At 39.6% G+C, this 16,953-nt stretch overlaps 1 protein-coding gene across 6 annotated transcripts in view; it reads left to right on the forward strand.

The window, feature by feature from the left end:
- Positions 1-16,953, forward strand: part of GLRA2 (glycine receptor alpha 2) — a 121,404-nt gene that overhangs the window by 88,888 nt on the left and 15,563 nt on the right. For 3 of the 6 annotated variants that reach the window (XM_056488368.1, XM_056488399.1, XM_056488358.1), the window contains exons 8-9: positions 4,592-4,741; positions 6,506-6,625. In XM_056488368.1, the coding sequence (XP_056344343.1) occupies positions 4,592-4,741; positions 6,506-6,625 (270 nt within the window). The remainder of the gene's footprint in view (positions 1-4,591; positions 4,742-6,505; positions 6,626-16,953) is intronic. The other 3 variants (XM_056488379.1, XM_056488405.1, XM_056488390.1) reach the window with 1 other exon arrangement.

Raw genomic sequence — 16,953 nt, forward strand, 5'->3', positions numbered from 1 at the left:
ATTTAAAGTAATTTTTGTTATTTGATTTGATTTAAAATGATACTTTGTTCTATTTCTACCTTTTCAGTCTGAAAAATTCTTTGAACCCTTTTCCTCCAAGAGTTTATTTTAATGCATGGGAGAAGTTAATTTTAAATTCTAAGATATTCATGGTAGCAGAACATTTTATTCTTTAAAAAACTTGTCTAGAATATGGCATTGTGTAAAAACAGAAGTTTGTGGCTTTGTATCTTGAGTAAAAGCTATTTTTTCATAAGATTCTAACTACCAAAATAAGTGAATATATGTTTTTTAACACAAACTGAGTACCTTTCACTGCATATTGAAGTAATTTCCACAGTGCAGAACCCTGGGAGTGGATGGATGTGTCTTTATTTGCATCTTGCACTTGTTTGACAGAATCAGAGACTTAAAGAAGTTGTCTGGATTCTCATGAGACTGGCATTGTAGCAAAAACAGAGCTCACATTTGGGTTGATTCAAAAATGTCAACCAATGACAGCTGCTGAGCTGCAGGACCCATGACCAAGTTTTCCCCTGGATTCTCTCCACAAAAGCATTTTTCATTCTGGTGGTGACAAATGGCAAAGGGGCCCGAGAGCTGTGGGAGAGTCACAGTGACAAGATAAAAAGAGTTTGAGAAGTGGAGGGTTTAATCCCTTCCAAAAGGTTTAAGTCCTTCACAAACAGTGGAATTCTCCTTGTGCTTCCATTTCCAGGAACTTCACTGGGGTCATTGAGTACTGTGTGGAGAACAAGTTTATCTTTTTTTTTTTTTTTTTACAGTGGGTATGGCCAAATAACAAATGAGGAAAACTATGAAGGGAAAGAAGTAGCTTTGTCACATTCACTATACTTAGCCTTACCATACTTGGCTCTTGATGCAGACAGCTCTAATTCTGAAAAAGTTCCCTCGTTAGCTGGCCCTAAAACATTTACAAAGCATCTTAATAATTGATATAATTTATGATTTTATTGGTGGGAGCCATTAAATCCCCTCCTCCCAAACAGTGTTAAGGAGGAAGCTTGGCAACATGCAATAAAAAATGGAGCAGCTATTTAAAGAAAGAAAAGGACAGGAAAATCTTATTGAGCTTTCTGAACAAGGCAGAGTTTCCAAATATCCACTTCGGAAAGTATTTTATAGTGAATGGAGCCAGTGTGCTGTTGGTGTTACAGGCTTTTCAGAGGAAGTTTTATAAGGTCTACCTTTGAAAAACAGCCTCACTCATTTTTCATTTTATACATGCTAGCTTAATAATGTCAGGTTGGAATTTGTATTGTTGCTGGATTCTGTGCTGCAAGTGAAATTATGGGAAAGGTGGCAAATGCTTAGGTAACAGTCTCTATTACATGAGGCTCATTTCTGTTGTTCTCTGCTCTAATTAGGATTATATCAAGGTACTGACTAACAGAGATAATTCATAGGCTTCATCTAGCCAAGCTAGTGTGTATCAAACATACATGTACACCTGAAATAGCCTTCCAAAACTCCAGTCTGGATCAAAAAGGAGAGACTGGAATTTTTAAGATGCAGTTTTTTTGACTATAGTGTAGATATCTATGTTCCACTTAGAGGAGTTTTGTCCTAAAATTGCTTGTTTCTTAGCATTAATTGAAAAAAATCCCCACTGGTATATAGTACTTTTAAAGTTAGGTGGGAAGAAACCTCCAACAATAAATCAGTCTATACTGTCCTAGATGTACTAGATGTGACTATGGAGCATGGACATGGTAGTTAAGGAAACTGGAGGTACAGTACAGTTTGATGAGTCCTTGTCAAAGCAGGTGCTACAAGCCTTTAAGTTGAACAAACATATGTGTTTTCATGCTAAACTATGATCTGGGGGAAAAGCCCCTGGCTGATAACATTGGTTTTGAGTTTGGTGGAAGAACCTGACTAAGCAATGGATGTGTCTAGGCTATCATGATTTACTCGGTTTTGCAGACTCCAACTTCTATGAGCATGTCAGAAAATTCCATAGGTTTTTAGGCTTTGAGCAGCACAATTCTGTACATAATGGAGATTCATAGGTAAACTACATAAATTGATTTGAAAACAAAGGTGTTGGCTTTTACTCATTGCAGGATTTTACAGTTTATTTATTTTTAATATAGTGCTGGAAGCAATTTCTTTCTGTTTTCTCATTCAAAGCTTTGCCATGATGTGGCACTGGCCAAACAATAGAACAAGCTGTTTATCTGCCAAGGATATCGTGATTCCCTGATTCCAGCCCAGCAGGCTGGAGTTAATACAGCTGGCTCAGCAGCTATGTGGATGCCATTTCTGTGTAAGAGGCAGGATGGCTAACTCAGGGATTCCTTTATCATTTTGCCTTCCCTGCTTTAGGCCCACCAGGACAGGATTTGCACAGTCAGAAATGCTGATTCTTCTGACTTCAACTCCCTGCATTGTGCTGTCTCAGACAGCACAGTCCAGCTGTTTATTCACTTCTAATACATATCCTAAGGGAATTTGTAAAGGAAACAAGCTGCCCCTCCAAGGAAAGCAACAAACAATCTAATCTTAGCTGCATTTTACACAAATTACTGTGACTGGATTCCTACTGCGCTTCAGCCTGTGGCAGAGAGTGTCTCGGACATTTTGAGTTTTCTCTGGTTTTCACAGCTGCTCAGAAAAGGCATAACTTGTACAATTTTTTATACATGTGAGAGTGGGCTACAAACCTGCTGTGTACCTAACTGAAAGGCATAGATCCATGGTGGCACCTCAGCCTGCTGCATGTCAGCCTGGGCAAGCTGGAAGGTGGGCATTGCCACGTGGAGCTGCACTATTGCTACTGAAAGGCAAGTTCCTCTGATGCAGGCTGAATAACAGCTCCTCTAAAATGTCCTTCTCAGTGATCAGGATCTGCAGGATAAAGCTCTGTATCCTTTCTGTTGTGCTTTAAATGCCAGTTCCTCTGCCCATATTGCTTGCTGAAGCACATGGTGCAGTATATTCCATTTGACATTAACAAAAGATCTATGGATTTGGAAAAATGGTGCTGTTCAAGCACCTGGCAAATAGGAGCAAAACCCACTGATAGAGGTGTGGTTCCTTCCACCATGGAATGATTGTCCAGCCAGAAGAGTGAGGTCATTTTGAATATTATTCAAAAGGTGGGATTTTCCTAGGTGGAGATTTGGTCTCCTAAACGTGAGTGTCAGGAACACAACGTCCTTTTCTGCTGCCTTTTCAGACCACTATATATTTTTACTCCATTGAAATGCTTTACCTGCAGGTTATTATTCAAATGTTTGTAATGTCTCAGGGTTTAGTTATAATCCATTTTGCTTATCTTGATTCAGCTGTATAGGGGTGCCATGGGTCTCTGTCAAACTGAGGTGACCCTGAGTACCTGAGACATCTCCAGGGGACTGGTTAATGTGAGATACTGAAGATTTGTGCTCTGCTGAATTAGAAAATGAATGCTAGGTACCTAATGTATCAATTTGTGATGCTATTCTTTAGACAACTGAGTAAAGCTCCAGCTGCCTCTGCTTTCAGAGGTGTTCTAAGCTCCTCCTTACCATCATGAAGAAGAAGAAACTCTATTTGGGTGTTGTTAATCTCATTGTAGAGAAGACATGTGAAACAGTTTAAATGCCTTGCATCCTAGATATGCCCATTCTTCTCCATTCCTTGATTTATTTATGTCAAAGCAGTTTATGCAACTAGCTCACATGGATGTTGTAGACATTAAGTCAGATCATTGTAATTCCACTCAGGAGGTAATACCTGATAAACAACAGAGACAACCTGCTGTTACCTAAATCATAAGATCTCTGCTTAAAACTGCAAAACTACAAAGAAAGGCAGAGACCAAACACACCTATGGAGAATGTACCTTTGATATGCATAGAGTGTAGCTCATTAATTGGCTACTGTTTGGCCCAGTGTGGGTAATAGGATACAAATCTTGTGACTTTGCAGTGCTGTAATATATCTGATTTTATTGTGGGCAAGTCAATTCAAATCAGAATAGAGTTTTACTAGAACAGAGGCAGCTGTAGATATTATCTATGTAGATAACAGTATTTTTAATAGATAATATCTATGAAGATATATTTTTGTTATAGAGATGTTGGGTAAAGGTCAAGCAACAAGGATGTAATCTTTAATTGGTAAAGTTGTATCAGCCCACAACTAGAATACCCTGAGTTTACTATGAGGTTGTGGATACCAAATATAGCTAATTAAGCAATATTGTAATTGTTCCATAAAAAATTAAAAGGGTAAAACCTATAAGCTTTCTAAAGTTGTTTTTCAGAAGGTATTTTATCATATCTTGTATTCATATTCTTTTTTGCAAACTTTGATTGGGACTATAAGAAGACTTGTGTTTTGTTAAAGTAATCCTGGTCTTTCTCTAAAGGCAGTAGCTCATTAGTGCATTCTTTATGGACACTCATTTTCATTAATAGTTGAATTATGTATTTGTTATCAGCCAATAAATTAACAAATCAAAACACAGAACAAGAAAAGCCCACCTCACGGAACTCGTGCTGTGCAAAAATGTGTTTATTTTTCACATCAATATCTTCAGCTTAGTTTGAGATATACCATGCTGTGTCCTATTTCTTTCTAGGTCTCCTATGTAAAAGCTATTGACATTTGGATGGCCGTGTGTCTTCTCTTTGTCTTTGCTGCTTTGTTGGAATATGCAGCAGTCAACTTCGTCTCACGGCAGCACAAAGAGTTTCTGAGGCTCCGAAGAAGGCAAAGAAGACAAAACAAGGTACAGCTGCTCTTTACTTGGGGTGACTGCCCTGACTCCCCTGCTCATGTGCAGTTGATTTCTTACTTCTAGTCCTTGCAGGAGAGTCTTTTTCTAAAGTTTCCTTTTGAGTGATTTGCTCCTTATAAAGAGCTGATAATTGGCTGCTGGATTTATTTGCAGTTTATGAAGTTTTCGACAAATGTCAGTAATTGGTCACCAATTCCGAGAATTTTCTTCAATTTGGGCAGCTGCTGTGCTTCTGTGTGGCACCACTGGTGGATAAGGAGCTGTTGGATGCAATGAGACAGACAGAGGAACGATTTTATCCAGATGTCATCAGAACATGCCTGTCTATTCTAGTGCTGCCCTAGCTAGCTATGCTAAAATGGCAGATTCTCTAGGACAGCCCATTGCAATGATTGACAGCTCTGCCCTCACTTTTAGACCACCAGCAACTGGTGTTTTTCCCAGCTAAAACCACAAAACACGGCCAGTTTTAAAAAGAAGAAGAAGGATTAGGATAATTTTCTCTCTGAATTGTGTCATTTCACAATTTGCCACCGATATAAACTTCAAATTTTTAGCAAAAGACCACTTTGTGAGTGTCATTGTCACATAATTTTATGTCATTGACTGAAATGTAGAAGAAGGGTTGTTTGGATTTAACCTAGATGTCAGTCTAGAAATAATTTCCAGAACTCTGTCCATCTGTCCTGAGTTGTTTGTTTTTTTTTCAGTAAATGGGAAGACAAGAGTAAACATTAAATTGAGTTTTATTTGAGTCATGATCATTCCCATGTCTAGGGAATGTGGAATTGTAAACTCTTACATATACATTTGCTAGGTGAAGTAAATATTTGCTTGAGCTGCATGAGTGCTTCAAGCCACAAATAATGGTTTCTTTATAAGAGGGATGACAACAATGTCACAGGGCATTTGTATTTTGACAGGTCTGTCTAATAAATGTTCTGTAGCTAATGTAATATTTGATGGATACTCTGGGAAGAAATCCAGTGCTGTTCTCTGGTTTAATATTATTGTCAGATGAATTGAGATTCCCGTGAAGATTAGATTACAGGAGAGAGCAGAGCAGAGATGCTTGCCTGTCTGCTGGCAGTTATGCACTGCCACTGGAGCCTTTGTATTCAATCCCAACATGGCAGCAGCAGAAGCTTCTGCAAAGCATCTGTAATTTCATTTTTGGATGCAAGGTGTTTTTTAGAGGTGAACAAGTAGGTAAGCAGCCATCCTTGGTAAGTAGCAGTATCCAGTGAATTACTCAAGCTTATGAGATTTTGGTCCATGGAAGTGGTCATTCATCTGCTTTGAAAACTGTTATTTTGGTGACTGTGAAAAGAAAGTTATTTAAAACCAAATCATCAGAAGACATGTGTTTATCCTAAGCCGAGTGGTGCAGAGATTCTTTGCAAAACAGATAATGACATAATTAAATACAAGGAAATGTGCAGCTAAGAGACATCTACACATTTGCAAAGGCTTGCTTTTTTTTCCAATGAATCTGGTTGCATGAATTTCAAAATAGGGAACAGTGTTATGAAGGCAGTTTCTTTTGGAGGTATATTCTGCATCTCTGTATTTGATTTTGTCTCTCACGATTTTCTCGGTTTGTTTTGCCTTGAAAGTGAATCTCGTTGTTTTGCATGACGGTCTTCTCTAACCAAGCCGTTCTTCTCTCTGCCTGTTGTGTGTGTGTGTTGTCACGTTGCTGCTGTGGCATTCCCATTCTTGCTGCTGCTGTCCATGCTGGCACTCTGGGGACAGGCACAGACTGTGGCTGTTGGGAATGAGAGCGTTGAGCCCGTGCGGCGCGTGAATGGCTTGCGGAGCAAAGAGTCACCAGCTTACGGGACAGTGAATCAGATCGGCAATTCAAGTTTGAGGGTAAACCTGTGCTGAGAAAGAGAAAGCAAGAGAGTTTTAGTGTGCTCAACGATGCCATAAATCAGCAAAATGGACCATTTTGATGGCATCACTAGTAGTGTCTTGCATTCTCTTTGTTAAATGCCCCCACAAAATACAAAGTACTGTCCCCAGCATGAACAGCAGTTTCATGTTGTGCATTCTTATGGTTCATCCTTATGCTTGCTTTTTACTCTAGCTGGGCTATGCCACCCCTATTCCAAACCTCTTAAGGAAAGTGCATGCATATTCAGCAGCTTGGTCCTGTGTAAAGATAGAGTGAGTGTGGTGGGGGGAGACGACCACAGGAAATGCCTTGAGACAGTAAATCCCACACTGTGTCACCTTTCAGATGGGCATATTCCAACAGAATATGGTATGTATAACAAATCATGTTTTTATTGCTGTGATATTTGTTCCTGAACTATCAACCTGCAGTCTTCCTCATCATGATGTCCTAGCCATGCTTAGTGGAGTATGAATAGCTGTGAATGAAAAAAAGTATTTCCTTGGTTTCTTTTTGTTTGCTTGGAGAAGAGCCATGAAGCTGAAATGTTTCACACAGTGTAACGTGTAGCAGATCAGAAGCAATATGATAGCAGCTGAAACATCCAGATCAGGGGGAGTTGTGGAGATAATAAAATCAATGATGGAGAAAGAAACGAGCTTAGCGTGCAGTTCACTGCTTGCTACTAGTGGCTGAGGAATGAAATGGGTTCATTTAAATAAAATGGGACTGGGATTTTAATCTTTCAGGACCTGATTTTCCAAAACAAAAACACTGTCTGAGCCACTTTTGAGCTCTTAAGCGTCTCTAACTTTGATCAAGCTCTGCAAAGTCAAGTTATTATAAGATGCAGATGATTTCAGTGAATTTTGTGCACTATAAAGGGAATTAGTAGTATTTACACATATGAAAAAGCTGAACATAAAAAGAAGAAAAGCAGGGTCTCTCTAGTAGATAGGGCCAGTATTAGTATGCTGCCACAGAAAAGCTGATGCCATACAACTACAAAAGCTGTCCAGGTAAGTACTCAGTGCTGCATATCTCAGCAATCACAAAGTGCTGGTAGTCCAGCTAAAGTTGTGGCTATCCCCTCCTTTAGGGAAGCTTGCAGAAACCTCTCTTCTCCTTTAGAATATTGTGCATTACACAGGCAGCCAGGGCAGTGCAGAGGGGCCGTGTCACTGCAGTGCTTTTGCTGCAGAGCCCTGAGAGCTGGAGCTGCTCTGGCATTGTTTTCCCCTGGAGAACTCCCATCACATAAGTGATGCACACTTGAGAGGTCAACAGAGGAGACATAGCAAGGCAGGGGTTTCTGGAGCAATGCTACCATGGTTGCAGCTTAGTACTTTTCTGCTCAAGAGAAGGATGTTTATGCTCAGAGAACACAGGAACAGAGCCTGTGGTGACACAAGGAGTCTCACAAGCAGGGAACTTGATTTGTTCAGGTATTGCTCACTGAACCAAATCTTATGATGAATGCAAATGTAAAAGTCATAGCCAAGAGAAGACAGTGTAAGAGTGTGGTTGAGTATCTATACTGCATCACTCAGTGCTAAACTAGGGAGAGAAAAAAGGTGCTGAATCACACCTGGCCATGCTTCCTGATTTGCATGATTTACAACTTGATCTACAGAACACAAAAATACCTGTTCTCAGTTTTGTAAGCCTGTATTGCTGGCACTGCTTTTTGTTGTTGTTTGTGCTGGGTCTTGTTCTTCTTTGTGCTGCAACCCTCAGAGCAGTGCATAAATCAGACATCTTAAGAGACCATCAAATCTCTTAAGTAAAACATCAGATTGTTAATGTTTTTCTAGGAAAAGTCTGGGTTGTATTTTTATTCATCCAGAAATTGTATTACAGATGAACCATATAGAAAGACAGCTTTATCAGGATCTGTTGGCATCTTCCATACACATAAAATCCCTATTATCCTCACATTATCAATCCTCCACTCTGTCTGTCTTCTCCATACAGTTACTCTTGGAGGAAGCATTCAAAGTTTGCCCTAAAGGTTCATGTAGTCTTTCTGCTCAAGTTAAATGCACCCATCAGTAGCAATACTTCATTGCTGAGAGAAATGGTTGCCTATTTCTTGTATATCATGGTACATAGAAAGAGTACAGGCTGAAGAAGGCAGGAGTCTAATGGTACTGATATTATATTAAAATCTAAATTTTTATGGTGCCAGATCACTTGAAAGAAAATATCTTATTTTTAAAATATGATTTTTAATAATCAAGCATGATTTCTTGGTTTTCAAAATGATGGGCTTCCAGGGAAGCAGAACAGTTTACACAGGTTCAATCATCCCTTTTTGAAAACAATAATTATTATGTTTTACGATCGGTAGTCAAAATGAGTCACGGTAAACTAGTATTCATATCATCATCTCAAAGATGACTTCCTAAATTATATGTGTGATGGTTACCACTGTGACCAAGACTAGAGGTTAAATTTGGGACTGTTAGTGTTAAAAGCAATACATTATAGCTTGAATGAAAAACTGTGCAGCTGGGAGATGTGACAGATTTAATCCCATGTGCAGGGAACACAGAGCAATACAAATAGCAATGCTGCAGCCAAGGGGGTTCATGTGCATGCAGATTAGCAGAGGGAGGCACAAATGGTGTTTTCAAATGACAGAGCTGGGACCAGGACTAAGTGATTACAGAAGCAAAGAATAACTCTAAGCAAAGCTGGAAGCACCTGGTCGAATGCTTGAGAGAATTGCTGGTCTTTGGATGGAGCTGCCAGTGGTGAAGCCAGTACCACAAGTGCCCAAACAAAGTTACTGAGATAATACAGTATTTCTATCTTTCAAAGGGAGAAGAGACATGCATTGAGTAACACCCGCTTTAATTGGCCATCTCTATCACTTTAATCACACTGAAATCCCTCTGTCAGATCCCCAAATATTTTCTAAGGTTTTCTAGATGTGCCCACATAGAAAAACCGGTGCCTTCAGGCTGAGTTTGCCTTTGAAGCACCTGGCCCTGCTGTCCCTGGTGGAATGTTGGCCACACTGGGCGGGAGGACGCGCGCCCGCGTTATGTAAGGTGCCGCATCATGTGAATAATGGAAGCGCTCAAGGAAAGCCCTTCTGCTGAGCTATTTTTGGTACTCACTGCTAGCTCAAACACGAGTTTCATTGTGAAAAACAGGAATCTGAGTCTGAATGGCTGTCTCTCTCTCTCTCTCTCTCATCTTGCTTATACTTAATGGATTAAAGCACATGCAGCTTCTGCTGTCGATAAACATCCTCAAGATACTGTGGTTACTTTTATTTCTTCAGGGCAATTGCATCAGTACTTTAATGTAACTGTGCAGAAAAAATATCCAGTAGAAGATAAATACACCAAAATGATCATTTAGCTTGAAGTTATAGTCCCACTTACAACTTCAGTGAATATTTAGCTGTAGTTAAACAAGAGACACAATTCTTTGCATCATGTCACTTTGTGGCTTCGTCTAAATGTCCTTGTCTGTCTTTTTATATTCAGGATGAATAGGCTAGGAATGGCCCTAATTAATATCAATGAAAGTATCTGTATTTTTTTATAAAATTGACACACCACATGTACTTGAAACACTTAAAAAAGCCCATCATCTCAAATTTGAAAATTTTCTTGATATAAATCCTTAGTCTGGCTCTAGGCACAAATCTGGAGAAATGAGTCCCCAAAGAAAGAACAATGTGTAGGAAAAAAAGCAGTTCAGCCACGGGGGTGGTATCCAAGCAATGGATCAAAAAATTCTAATAAGAACAGTCTGACCAGATGGAGAGACTGAGCTTACTGGAAATGTAGATTTTTCAGTGAAATGCAAACACAGACAAAGAAACAGTGGAAGAGAAAAATCGGGTTTCATAGGGTCCTGTTTACAAGGGTAATTGAAAGTGAAATGGAAGCTTTTTCCTCCTTTATTGGAGGAGGGAAGGTTAAAAATTCTAAACAAATTACTGTGTTTTGTGTGTTTTATTGCCTCAGACACAAAAAAGATTATGGCCAAACCAACAAACAGAAGACAAAATGGATAGTTGCGTTTCAAGGGAGAGAATTCTGAAAACCAAACAAAATCCACTAAATATTCTGTAATAAAAGGCAGACTAATTTATGGAACATGTCATACCAGTTCCTGAGAAAGTCCCAAAGATCAAAACAATAATTGAAGAGGGTAGAGTGCCAGTGCACAAACTGGAGTGATGGAATCCAGGTAATAGAGTAGAAGAAAAATCAGAAGAAAAAAAATTAAAAATTCTTGTGGGGAAAAAAGCCCCCAAACAAACAGCACCAAACCAAATCAAAAAGAAACCACAGCAAACAAACAAACAAACACATATATAAATAATGAAACACACAGAAAATGAGAATAGGAAAACCATGGCTAGTCTAGAAAGGGTGGAAACCAGAGAAGTGGATAACTAGGGGGAATAGGTAAGGCTGCAGAATCCTGAATCTTTATACCCACTGAACTGATCAGTGGTACAACAAGGAGCACTTTGTGGGGAAGGGGACAGAAACTGTAGGGACCATGCATGGCACCAAAGCAGCAAGCAGGAAATGACACAGTTAATAACTCGTGTTGCCCAGCTTGCAAATACTTAAGCAAATTATTCCTGATGGTTAAATAAGAAAGGAGCAGAACATAAGCTACAGAACAGCAATATTACAGTGCTCCCAGTCTGGGGTGATGAAGTGACAGGTGATGATGGGACAGGTAGGACTGGAAAAGCCAGGAGTACTGGATAAAGTTTTTTCTTATTTGCTCAGTAGTGGAATTTTGCTTTAGAAACTCTGAGTCCTCTTGTGTACCCACCCAGCATGCAGTGGCTGAAAGGACCAGCTCTGAACTGGCAAGCCTTAGGGACTGAAGTTTGCACTTCACTCAAATCAGTTTGTCCTGGTAGTTACTCATGAACAGCAGGAGGCACACCAAAAATGAACTCTGCAGTTTTCCAGCTCATGAAAGGTAGTCTCCAACTGAGTGCAAATGTCTTATTTCTTATTATACCTAGGAGAGAGTGCAAACTGAAAATAGGACAGAGGAAGTTAGAAAGAGACAGGAAATGGTGTTATTTTTGAAGCTTTAAAGCAACAAGTATCTTTCAAGAGCCATCTGCCATAGGAATCAACTTTTGTTTTCCAGATTATTTTAGAAAATGATGATTCTTTCATTGGATGTGTTGGGGCCCACCTCATTTAATGGACAAATAAAAAAAAAAAAAAGGCAGTGAAAAAATTGTCAGTATGTGAAAAAAGGAAAGTAGACTTCAGAAGAAGTATGTTTAACCTAAGTTGCCCCTATCTCAGATTCCAGAAAAAGAGTGAAAAACAACCATCACAATCCCAAAATAAAGGCTTAGGCAGCGCAGGAGACAACTTCATCACAATTTGGTTCCTCTGTTCTTTAATTGTAGGTATCTTATCTTGACTTTTCCCATGGCCAGAGCCAGAACCCAGTAAGGCCTTGGTCTCAGGGTTTCTCACTGCTGTGATGGCCAGGTCCTCTTTCCAATGGAGGAAGTGAAGACACCAGGAGAGGAACAGTTTCTGATCCATCATTTCCAGGGGTCTGTCATGACGCTTCACATCAGTTCTGTCCTAAGCCTCATTTTCAACAGCAAAGTATTTCAGTGCTAGTAAATATAAATTAGTATTTCTACAATTTCTACAAGAGAGTGGAGGGGTTGAGCAGTTAGAGCCAAGCATAAGGCAGGCTGAGGATGCCAGCACTCTGTATCCATGTGCTCCTACCCTCACAGCCGTGCTCACCCTGTGGATCTCCAGAGAACACTGCACCAGTTGTATCAAATTACATGGTAAATTGGTGAGATGGGCATGTGTTCAGTAGAATCCATGAAATGCATATTTACATCTGACCCAATTAATCCCACTCTCCACAGGGGATAGAAGCTGCTATTTGAATGTAATTAATTGTGAAGCATTCTGTAATGATGTTGTCCAAATGACATTGTTCAAAACCAAATTGTATTAACCAGACTGCTGAAAGCTCATTCTCTCTCAAGTCTGAAAAACTTCATGGATTCCAGTAAAATCCAGTTTTTACATTTTTTTTTAAAAAACTGATGTTGAAACCATTTATTTCTCCACCTTTTTTTCCTGGGGGAAATCAGCCTTGTTTATAGCCATTCCTGTTCAAGTTGACAGCTTTTCTTATGGCAAACTGATCACTCAGAGTCTGATTCTGACACATGTGGCTTGATTTAATGATCCAATGTGTTTATTTCTCTTGATCCATTGCTGGAGAAAGATGCTATTTACTGTAATATGATAATTTGTACTTGGGCATTTCTCTTGTGGCCTGATGTTTGTTTGTTTGTGTTTGGGGGGCTTTTTGTGTTGTTTTTTTTTTTTTTTTCTGTGGTTTTTGTGAATTTTGTTTTAGTTTTTTTTTGGTGGGGGGATAACACTGATCTTGCACTCCATTTTACTGGGAGTAGATGGAAAGGTGAGGAAGGAGAATTTCTTTTCTACAACATGAGGAGAGGGATAGGGATAGTTACTCTGGAAGGAATAAACACCTTGAAACCCTACATATTCTGAGCATTTTTTGCTGAGTCTTGCCAGGGTCCTCACAAAGACTCATTTTGAGTTGGGAACACTGAAAACTCCATGCCAAGCCCAACCATAAGTCACTAAAAATTTTCTTCCTTCCACTCTCTGAACTCCCAATGGTATCTCAGAGCTGTCCACTGGCTCTTCCCGCACTGTCTTCACTACAGCAGGATCAATGTCAAGAAGGACTTACTATTGAAAAGCTCAGTTTCCCAGTGGCTGCTTGAATATATCTGGCATACCGAGCATGTCAGAGTGTTTTTTAGCTCCTGGAGAAACAGATTGGAAAGGTCAGAAAATGCTGCTGTGTTTGCCAGTACACATGAGGTGCCAGAAGCCCAGAATCTTACCTGTGAATTTCTGATCCTGTAACTTCTCTCTGAGCAAGGACATAACTCTTAAAATCATTTAATTTCTAACTTGTATATGTAATTTTTCATACAGATACTGTGTGTGCAATTGTAAATACAAATAATCCCCCTGCAAGTTTGTTACCAAGGGTCCAAGGTTTGATTTTCTCTGCAATAACATGACAAGACTCTTAGGAGACATGACACCTTTGTTTTCATGCTTCACCTCACTCTCTTCAAGTGGTTCTCCATGTGTGTTCTGATACAACCCTTTCTGCTAGTCATGTGGAAGAGCTCTGCCTGTGACTGACTCTTTCATTTTTCTGTTTAGCCTTCCCAAGCCTGCTGGTGGTAGAGACTTGCTTTCAGGTTCTCTGTAATCTTCATCTGTCAAAAGAATAACTGCTTTAGAATAGAGATCACAAACTCCGTTCATTAAAGATTATCTGATTTGCACAAATGTGAGATCTTGGACACCATTCTAGGAATGAAGGTTGTGCATTTCCCCTTCAGGATTTAAAGTCTTACAGGCATCAGCAAGTAGCAGCCTTGACACTCTCTAGCACAAGCTTTCCATGAAATTTATGTATCTGCTGTCTGTTAACTTATGCCAGCTTTCTTTTTGACTGCCTCTGTGGGATCAGACACCAAGCCTACTCATTTGCCCCATCAGCAGAATTTTCATCTTGTAGGCTTTTTTTGTGTGCTGATCCTCACAGGCAAAAGAAATTCTAGCAAGTCTAATCAGGTGTGATTCCACTACAGGCTGGTGAGATAGAGAGAACTTGTGCATCACAGGATGCTCTTTTACAGCCCTTGACATCTTCTGTCTGGAAGTCCTTCAAGGTCCTGATGCTCTTTTTTTCCCATTCCACACCTAGTTAGATGAATTAGGGAGTATTTGTCTGGTGCAAGTGTTTCATTGCATGTCCAGAACAGGTGGCATATACACCATGAGTGGATAATCAAGTCTTCTGAAAATCAGAAACTCTTGTTCAATAATTTTCCTGCACTACCAATAGACTGTATGTGCTTTATGTATAACCTTCCAGTGGCTCTTGCAGAAGGCAATGGCCTTTCTTTCTAGATTTGCAAGCTCTTGCCCCATCTTTCCAGAAGAATAGAGGCAAATTATTGACTGAAATTTCCTTGTTTGACCACAATGACAGCTAATCTTCCATCAGACAAGTCCCTCCTGAGGTACAAACACCTCCAAGGCATTTATTTGAGAACACACATATATGTGTGTGTGCCCAAGACAAAAGAGCAGAGGAGGCATAACTTATTTTAGATATTATTCTCCCTACATTAGCTTACAATGTATTTCTCACAGAGGTGTGTGGATTTCTCGCCTGTCTACTTAGTAATTGCCAGTTTTCCCTTATATTGGCATATCCTGCCATGCCTGGGCTTCAGCTTTCCTGAATTTATTAATTCTGGTTCTCCTTTTGAGCATCTTACATTTGGGTATCATGCTTTGCACTCCAAGTAGCCTCACCGATATTTCTAGCTATGAATTCTCCAGCAAATTAAAGTGGATTAGGGTTTTTTAATTTTTTTTAAATTTACCTGCTACTTGCTCCATATAGCTTATTTTTTAATTACTTCTCATCTCTTTCCTACCAAGCATGAGCTTAGATGCTCATCCTCATTTGCAAAGCTGGTTTTTGGTTTTTCAACCTACTCACTATGTTTTTCATATAGCATTTGTTTTCAGCTTTACCTTTCTACCTAGCAACTGTCTAATTTCTTATCATGGACCCCATAAAACTGGATTTCTATCAGAAATAAGATATATCTCAATTGCAGGTTATTTTTAAAAATGCTTGTAAACAATTGTTTTAGTAATGCCTATGGAAAGGTATAACATTGAATTTAGATTCTTATTTTCAGGGTTACATCTTAGGAAAAACAGACTTGTCACCTTTTCAAGCTAAACATGCAACATTATAGTCATTAACCAAAGGGATTTGGTAGGAACATTTATTTGAGTCATTATCCAGACTTTTGAGTTGAATAGCCAGTGTAGCTTTGAAATGCATGAGGTAGTTGTTCAGCAACTGGCCACATCTGTGCTGTGGGAAGCTCCATCTGGGGATGACAAACTGCAAGGAGGCTGCCCTGTGTTGGGCCAGGGCTCTGCCTTGCACAGGAATCTCTGTGAGGCAGCAGCACGTCCTTGATGCATCCTCCTGGGCTCCAGGACTGGGCAGCTCAAGGGCTTTCTGAACCAGAGCTGGTATTTTTATGATGAGCAGCCTTTGCTATTTATGGATAGAGCAGTCAGTTCAATGTGATGATGTATGAATTATTAAAATACCTTCCTAAAACTTGCTATGGGTTGTTCATACTAGGTCTGCAGCACTTGTGGGACTAGGAGTGTGTATGGCCACTGGAGCCAAGAGGAGTGTACACTGGGAGGGAAAGGGGACTGGAAGTGGAGGGAGATCTTGTGTGAGGTGAATCCAAAAACAGAAATAACCAAATCTGTGCATTAGATGAAAGCAAACAGGATGACTAATGTTTTTGCAAACCATGGTGCAATATTCACAGTGTTTGGTGGGTATTTGTCATGAGCAAAGTAACCCTGAGTTCAGTGACTGTGCCTGCAAGGCAGTGTTGAAAGAGAAGGGAGGGGAGGTAGTTGTGCTGGTTTTCTTTCCTTATCTGATGTATTTCTGTTTGCACAATTACATGAACAACAGCAGGAACATATTCAGCACATTTGGGGATTTAGAATAAGACCATTTCATTCTGCCATTCCAGGTCTCTCAGATGGTAGTTGGGGAGGGGGGTGACTGGTGGTCCTTAGCCCATGCAAAGAAGAAAAAGCAATGGGAAAACAAAATTATTTGCTCTCATAATGGAAAACATTTAAAAAAGGAAATAATTAAACACTAAGTCAGTGCTGCTGTTCCAAACCTTCACCTTGGCTTCAGACTTTATGTAAAAGCAATTGATTATCTAGCTGTTGCAGTTCTCTTTCAAAATGTCTTTGAGCATTGTCATTTTGTTCCTTATCTTGAAGATGTCCTAGATTTGTCTGTCATGAACTCTGGTGGAGCCAGTTTTGTATTTTTTCCTAATAGCTTGGTCTTTTATTATTCTGCCCTTACTGTTACCTGTGCTGGATGTTCAGGCAATGAAGACATAAAGTGTACTTATTTCATAGGGAGGAAACAGGAGTGTGAAGAAAAAGTAATAAAAAGTCCAGAGAGGATAGATTTCTCAGGCACAGAAAATGTTGTTTTGCTTTCTAAATGTTAATACTCTTTTTTTTTCAAGTTTGCACAAAGGATGTTTTTTTCCCCAAATACATGACAGCTCTTTTAAGTTGCTCTGGTGCTGGATGCTGCTGTTCTTTGACTTCTAGATGCT

Source organism: Oenanthe melanoleuca, chromosome 1, assembly GCF_029582105.1.
Source record: "Oenanthe melanoleuca isolate GR-GAL-2019-014 chromosome 1, OMel1.0, whole genome shotgun sequence".
NCBI classification, from domain to species: Eukaryota; Metazoa; Chordata; class Aves; order Passeriformes; family Muscicapidae; genus Oenanthe; species Oenanthe melanoleuca.